Source organism: Triplophysa rosa, unplaced genomic scaffold (assembly GCF_024868665.1).
Source record: "Triplophysa rosa unplaced genomic scaffold, Trosa_1v2 scaffold207_ERROPOS546186, whole genome shotgun sequence".
Lineage (NCBI taxonomy): Eukaryota > Metazoa > Chordata > Actinopteri > Cypriniformes > Nemacheilidae > Triplophysa > Triplophysa rosa.
Genome location: NW_026634226.1, coordinates 11,317 through 19,063, shown reverse-complemented (window position 1 = coordinate 19,063; position 7,747 = coordinate 11,317). Strand labels below are relative to the sequence as shown.

The 7,747-nt window shown below is 41.5% G+C and overlaps 1 protein-coding gene across 1 annotated transcript; it reads right to left on the bottom strand.

Moving 5' to 3' along the window:
* Positions 1–68: 68 nt before the first annotated feature.
* On the bottom strand, positions 69–5,262 carry LOC130549996 (uncharacterized). Its single transcript, XM_057327329.1, has 7 exons — positions 5,182–5,262; positions 5,019–5,048; positions 4,399–4,666; positions 4,167–4,306; positions 868–1,132; positions 646–785; positions 69–409 (listed from the first exon to the last, which is right to left on the bottom strand). Exons 1-7 carry the CDS (start codon positions 5,213–5,215, stop codon positions 126–128), a joined length of 1,161 nt encoding a protein of 386 aa, XP_057183312.1. The 5' UTR covers positions 5,216–5,262; the 3' UTR covers positions 69–125.
* Positions 5,263–7,747: the final 2,485 nt, after the last annotated feature.

The following is a 7,747-nucleotide window of genomic DNA, read 5'->3' as shown; positions in this document are numbered from 1 at the left end:
AGAGAGAGAGAGAGAGAGAGAGAGAGAGAGAGAGAGAGAGAGAGAGAGAGAGAGAGAGAGAGAGTGAATCTCAATGGAGGCGTTTAAAGCAATCGACCTCTATAAAGGTGTTTAAGTGAATAACTTTACATGGGATTGTTGTTTCCATTGTTGTCCAGCGAGTTTCCGATACGAATCTCTACTCCAGTGGTAAATTCAGGACAGCAGGATGGTTTAGGAGCGATGATCACTGTGTCAATCTCATAATAATCCAGAAGATCCAACCTCCACCATGGGTTACTCTCAGATGATGTAGAAGAGCAGTGTTCTGCTTCAACTGAGCCATATCTTACACCATCTACGGCATATTGAGCTACCCAGGTGAGATATGTTGATGGCTGTGTGGCTGTTCCCTTAAATGCAAAATTCTCTAGAAAATATATATTGAAAGACAGACGATCAGTCAGTCTGCAGATAAACCATGAGAATCAAGTAAGAATCATCTAAATCAGTTCAGCCCTTATAACATTTAAAATTTACATTCATGCATTAGCAGATGCTTTTGTCCAAAGCAATACATTTTATTAGTATGTGCTAGTTAATTCTTGTCAAATGAATCCAATTTCACAGTTCTATCGAATGGTATTAAAATATGTTAAAAATGACCTGTTCCATACACCTCCACCTCACACAGAGAGAGACGATTTATCAGTCCAGGCATGAACACATTCACATAACGTCCCGACATCCCAGGACATGAGTAACTGATGGTGTGACCAACTAGAAAACCAGAAACTACAGCACATCTAGAGAGAGAGAAAACCAATCAATCTCCATAGAGGTGTTTCAGTCAATCAAGTGTTGAAGTGATTTCATCAATAACTTTACCTGGGATTGTTGTTTCCATTGTTGTCCAGTGAGTTTCCAATACGAATCTCTGCTCCGTTGGTTTCAGCGGGATACCATCTAGTACTGATGATCACTGTGCCAATGTTATAAACATCCAGAAGATCCAACCTCCACCATGGGTTAGTTTGAAACAATGTAGCAGAGCATATATCTCCATCATATCTTGCATTATCTTTGGCTTTTTCAGCTACATAGTTGCTCAATGTGGTTGACTGTGTAACTGTTCCTTTCGATGCTAAATTCTCTAGAAAACATATATTGAAAGACAGTTGATCAGGTAGTCTGCAGATACAGGTGCTGGTCATATAATTAGAATATCATCAAAAAGTTGATTTATTTCACTAATTCCATTCAAAAAGTGAAACTTGTATATTATATTCATTCATTACACACAGACTGATATATTTCAAATGTTTATTTCTTTTAATTTGATGAATATAACTGACAACTAATGAAAATCACAAATTGAGTATCTCAGAAAATTAGAATATTACTTAGGACCAATACAAAGAAAGGATTTTTAGAAATCTTGGCCAACTGAAAAAATTGGTCATTCTCTGGGGTCGGCATTCTCTCCCGACCCCAGAGCACTCCCCCTTGTCCGCGGCGAGGGCTCTGATCTCGGTGTTTGCCCGAGCCCAGAGAGCTCCACCCCCCCCCCCCCTTTCTGGAAGAAACGAGGGTTAAGCCTGGCTCAGACTACAGGAGTTTTAAAATCCTAACAGATTTCAAATTCTGGCTGCAGCACACACATAAAGAGAATCTTAACAGATTCTCTTATTTAAAATCTTAAACCTGGCTCAGACTACAGGAGTTTTAAAATTCGGAAAGATTAAAAATTCTGGTTGCAGCACACACATAAGGAGAATCTTGACAGATTCTCTTATTTAAAATCTTAAACAAGCTCACACTCATCAGTGTACAACTAAATTACACATATTTTACATATCCATAGGATATGCAGTTTTGTAAAAGGAGCTAATAGTAACTGTTTTAATGGGTTTACTATTTTTAGATGTTGACATCACATCTACATTTGAATCTCTTTTTCAAGCACTACAAAAATAGGTTTGCCCTTTGTAAACTCGCATTTATGAATGTGAAATGTCCAGATAAGAAAACGTTGGGGCGTAAAGTTGTGTTTATAAATAAGCCTAAAGGTAGCAAGTGCAAAAATAAAAATTTAGATAGTTTGATTGGAAGTTTTTTTTATTTCATAATTTCACATCAAAAGACATCCTAAGACACCCAAACTACAGGATAATATTAAGATTATCATACCAGAGGACGCCTCTTACGTCATCTCACCGGGAAACAGAAGTAAACAAAGGGACATTGCAAAGTTAATTTCACGTGATCTCACCTGGCAACGGTTGTGTAACGTCTTTGTCGCTCTCTGAACGATTCTCTGTCTGTCTGTCCAAAGCCGCAGGAACATATTTTGAGCAGGGGGTGCTATAATGCTTTTTGCTAGGGCTGAAGTTATGACTGTGCTTTGGGCGAGCCGCTTAAGTTTAATGTTAATAAATAACGGAAGAAAAAAAAAAGTTGCTGCCGAGAATAAAGATGAATGCCAATGTGATTATAAGATACAGCATAAAAACAAACACATAAACGCATGTTATATGTATGCCTATAGCCAAATAACAATCTGTTGAACGAAACTACAAGCTGCGCGTTAGCAGTTAACTTACCCGGTACATTTAAAACCGACGCGACTTCTCCCCAGCTCTTTTCCTTATCTGTGCGGTTGTGGTTTGTTTTGGAGGATACATTATATAGACAATCATGCTGTTGCCACAAGTTGTTCTTCCATCTCCGCTGTCCAACGTACCCTTGCAGGAGCTTTCGCGGTCGACATTTTTAAAGGTCTGTCAGTCACCTTGCAGATGTGCCTCTCATTGGCTGTTGCGAAAGTACCAACGTCATCACCCCGATTTAAAATCCTAAATATCAAACATGTTTGATATGATCGGGGCGGCCCCGATCTCTCTCGGAGCAGATCGGGAGGTGTAAGATTCGATCTGTGAACGCCTCACATTACGTGATAATCTCGGCCGAATCTCGGACCCGATCGAGGTTCTGGACCCGATTTTTTCACAGATTCTCAGGAGGGGAAATCGGGGTAAATTCTGGCCGAGAATCCTGTAATCTGAGCCAGGCTTTAGTGGTGAGGAGTCGGGGTGGAAGCGGGATGCTGCGAAAGTGTAGAGTGAAAGAGGTAAGGCGATTTAACTATTTATAGAGCTCGCTCTGATTTGGTAGGTGGCGTGATTGTTAATGCCGGGCAGCTGTGTAATTATTTGCATGTGCTTCTCCGGAACTTCATTCATCATTTACATAACATCATTTATTGATATGTGTAACAGATGTGTATTCAATTTATTAATTTCACACAAAATTTCTCCCTTAATCAATTATTGTGTATTCTGGCAATTCGTTTCATATTGATTTCTGTTATTTGAGCTGTTTTCTATGCTTATATGCACATTTTTTAGTGTTTGTTGTAATTGTGAAATACGGTACGTGTCCCCTTTAAGAATTAAGTTCCGGTTGCTTTTCTTCAGTTCGCGGTAAGCGCAGCTGAGGTAATGTGATTTCTGCTCGAGCTCTCTCTAAAGAGCTTAAAATAAGTTCGTTTCTTGTGATTTATTATCTATTTTTGTGTTAAAAATGCAGTTAAATCTTATTGAAAGGTTGTGGAACATGAAGTATGTATTTGTTTCGAGAGTGTTCGTTAATTAAGATCTGTGGCTAAAATGATCCGTTTTGACTGGCAGGTCAATGGCGAAACTGTGAAGAAAGGCCACAGATTGACTTTCTTTTTCGTTAATTTTCCTTTTTATTAATTCAGGTATGTTTTCTACCCATGTTTATGTTTAATATTGTCGTTTTGAATTAATGTTTTATGTTTTATATTGAGAAAAATGTTCAACATTGTTGACTTAATCATATGCAGTTTATTTGAAAATTGTAATATGAGTTCAGTTCGCGGTAAGCGCAGCTGAGGAAAGGTCAATGGCGAAACTGTGAAGAAAGGCCACAGATTGACTTTCTTCTTCATTCATTTTCCTTCTTATTAATTCAGAATAAAAAGTGATCTGAGGAATCTCTGTTGTCCGGTCTCCTTAAATCACAACACAACGCAGAGCGAAGGTGCAGACTGGTCACATATGCATGTAAACACGAGAAAACAGGTTTCTTTTGCATGTAAACACTCTCATTGAAACATAAGTCTGAAATTATTCTAACAGTACAGAATTATGAGTCAAATTTACCTGTTCCATACACCTCCACCTCACACAGAGACAGATGAGCTGTACTTCCAGGCATGAACACATTCACATAACGTCCCAACATCCCAGGACACGAGTAAGTGATGGTGCGAGCAGCTTGCAGACCAGAAGTTACAGCACATCTAGAGAGAGAGAGAGAAAATCAGTCCGTCGGCATTCAAATCAACCAACCAATCGATCAAAAGTGTTGAAGTGATTTCACGAATAACTTTACATGGGATTGTTGTTTCCGTTGTTTTCCAGTGAGTTTCCGACACGAATCTCGGCTCCGTTGGCTTGATCCAAATAGTCGTCGTGAGCAGTGATGATCACTGTACTGATGTTATAAACATCCAAGAGATCCAACCTCCACCATGGGTTACTTTGATTCAATGTAGCAAAGCAGTATTCAGAGCCATATTTTTTACCATCTATGGCATTTTGAGCTACCCAGGTGAGATGTGTGGATGACTGTGTAACTGTTCCATGCAATGCTAAATTCTCTAGAAAAACGACATTGACAATGAAATATTCAGAATATATTCCATGAGCGATGAATATGAAAAACACAAACATGCCATCAAATGAAGCCTTTATTTAACTGTACATCATTTTTGCATTTTGTTCGTATGTCCAAATTAGCTGTTTTTCAGGGAATGGAAAAAAAACACGCAACTTTTTCAACAATTATATTCTGTGTTGTCGAAGTTGACGAGCATTTTTTAATTTTTTATCCGTTAGATATTTGCTAAACCCAGTGACAAACATAAAGATAATCATGATGTATGGCAAAAAATAAAAATCACAAAAAATGGAGTTACGAGGTTTCAGAAGCGATATGAAGAATTGTATTACCTTCCAAACTACCCTGAATGGAAGCAAGACCTGTTGAGAAACATTTTACAGCATTTCAGACTGATAATGAGTTGATGAATTATCTTTCATTAGCAGTGTTAAAGATTTCAATCGTTGGTAACATGATGTGTGTGTTATATGAGATGATGTGAGCTGTATTCACCAGAAAGTAAAATCAGATGAATGAGTTTGTCCATGTCACTGTGTAAAGATGATGAAGCAGATCCAGAGATGACTGATGAGAGAGAAGAGAATCGAGTTTCTTAAGGGCGTTGTGAGCAGAACTTTAATATGAAGGTCTGTGGAGGTGTGTCCTCCTCTCTATCCATCAATACATCCCTCTGGACATTTGACTCTCCACCCTCTTGACATCATCATTGGCAGTTTTATGATTTTGTTTGACATGTCATTGAATCTTTAGAAATCACTCCTTTCCTCACCTCCGGCTGTCATTTTAGGTCAAATTAACAAATCAAATCAGGTACAAATGCAAAACTGAGAACGAATCTAAAGCCCTTACATGTGTCATGAAAATGGGTCATCAGGTGTCTGTTTGGTTTTGTTTGCTTCTAGCTTTAAAATCGCAAGACATACACACATGAACATGTTTCTCTGTTTCACTTAAATACAGTTCATGGTGTTAAGAAATATTGAACAGCAATATGCTGATATCATATGAGTAAATATAAGTACAGGGAATTTACATGAACACGAGTCCTATGAAACTACCTCAGACTGACCCGTCTGTGAGTCAGCGGCCTTCTCAATACTGGATGATGTTTGTTGGATGATCTCTCTTGAGTAAAGATTCAGTTCTTCAGTTTCACACTGATTATAATAACAAGAGTTTCCATAATCTAGGTTTTGTTTTTATGCCCCGTTCAGACCCCCAGCGACAAAGCAAGGTGATGTCATTCATTTCAATGGAGAGCCGGCGTCAGTGACCGTTGGCGACAAGAAGTGGGCGTGTCTAGAGACTCAACAAAGTTGAGATTTGCTCAACTTCATGCGAATGATGAATGACTTTCGGGAGCGACTACCAATAGGAGTACAGCAGCGGAGCTCACATCATCCGTCTCTTGTCAGTTACTGCAGGGTTTGTTTATAAATGTTTCTAGGACAACCAAAGTAAGGAACGTGACCATGGTAGCAAGAGAACGCAGCTTTATGCAACAGGTCAAAAGCATTAGATGTTCTGAACATATGCATCTCTGTAGAGACTTGACTGGAAGTAATGGACACTGGTCACAGGGTTGCCAGGTGTGTGTATCAAAACCAGCCCAATGACCAAACAAAACTAACCCAAATTATCGAAACCAGGAGGCTTTTGAGTGGCCATATTGATGTTTGTCTAAAGAAGCATTTACTGGGCAGGAACATTTGTTAGAAAAATGTGTATAACTATTTGTCTACAGATTTTCCAAGTAGAATGGCAAAAATCTGTAATTTAACGATGAAAAACTAATTGAAGCCAATCTTATTAACAGGAAATTTGTGAGCGGTTTGCTACGCACTGGANGACGTTGTGTCGAACCGACAGAATGGGGTTTGTCTTGAGAACCTATCATCTTCTGAGTATTTAGAAAAGGCCAATGAAAATTGGCGAATGAAATTTGCATGCCGGGCTCCTCCCCGGATGTCCGGGTATAAGAGGGAAGCCGGCGTGCTCATTCATTCACCTTTGGTCTGAGGAGCCTAAAGCATCCTCCCCTGACCGCTGGGGTGGGCGGCCAGTGTTGTGGCATGAGGGACACAACGTCTCGTTCCCTCCATCAGGGAACAGAGGTTACATCCGTAATCAAGACGTTCCCTTTCTGTCGGTCTCTCGACGTTGTGTCGAACCGACAGAAAGGGGTTCCTATGGAAAATGCCACAGCACTGAGCCGTGTTACAATCTCTGCGGAGTGACGTTGACTGGCCTGGGCGAGTCAGACGAAGATGCTAACGTGAAATTATGACCTTCCAGTGGAGAGGAAGGGGGACCCCGAGCTTTACACAAAAGTTGGGAAGCCCCGGTCACTGGCCGTCACGGGCGGAGTACTAATTCTCTAAATAGAGAGAAGCCGCCCGGCACCGTACGGGCCACTGGGTAAGCATTATTCCCCCTGGTGGAAAAACGCTGCAGAGGCCACTACCTACCGTAGGGAGGAATTAGTGGAGACACCACATGGTCTCACCATCAGGGGAGAACTCATGGGAGGAATGTGCGGACTGCAGGAGTTAACCGCAAGGTGGGAGTCCACCTGGGGAGGTCATGGGTTGCCAAGGTGGGAACCATTCATAAGGATACAACAGACGGAACAGCCCACGGAGGGGGTGTTACCACGTCTGGATCACTGGGTCCGGTTAGAGCCATCTGGGAGATAACTCAACTGTTCCCCTGGAAGGGTGCTTAGTGATGGAATGCCTGTTCTTTACCCGAGGGGAAAGAATTGAGGCGGGATCGCCACTGCTCCCCCCGGAGGGGGAAGGGCTTCCGCAGGCGTACGCCCAACGGCTGCCGGTCCTATCTGTTGCCCTGCAGGACGCGGGCTGACACCGGTTCAACGCGGAGGTTGTAGAACCTCGCAAAGGCATTGGGCGTAGCCCAACCCGCAGCTCTGCAGATGTCTGCCAGAGAGGCGCCCTGAGCCAGTGCCCACGAGGAGGCGACACCCCGAGTGGAATGCGCCTTAACTCCTAAGGGGCAGGGGCGATCTTGCGACCGGTATGCCAAGGATATGGCATCC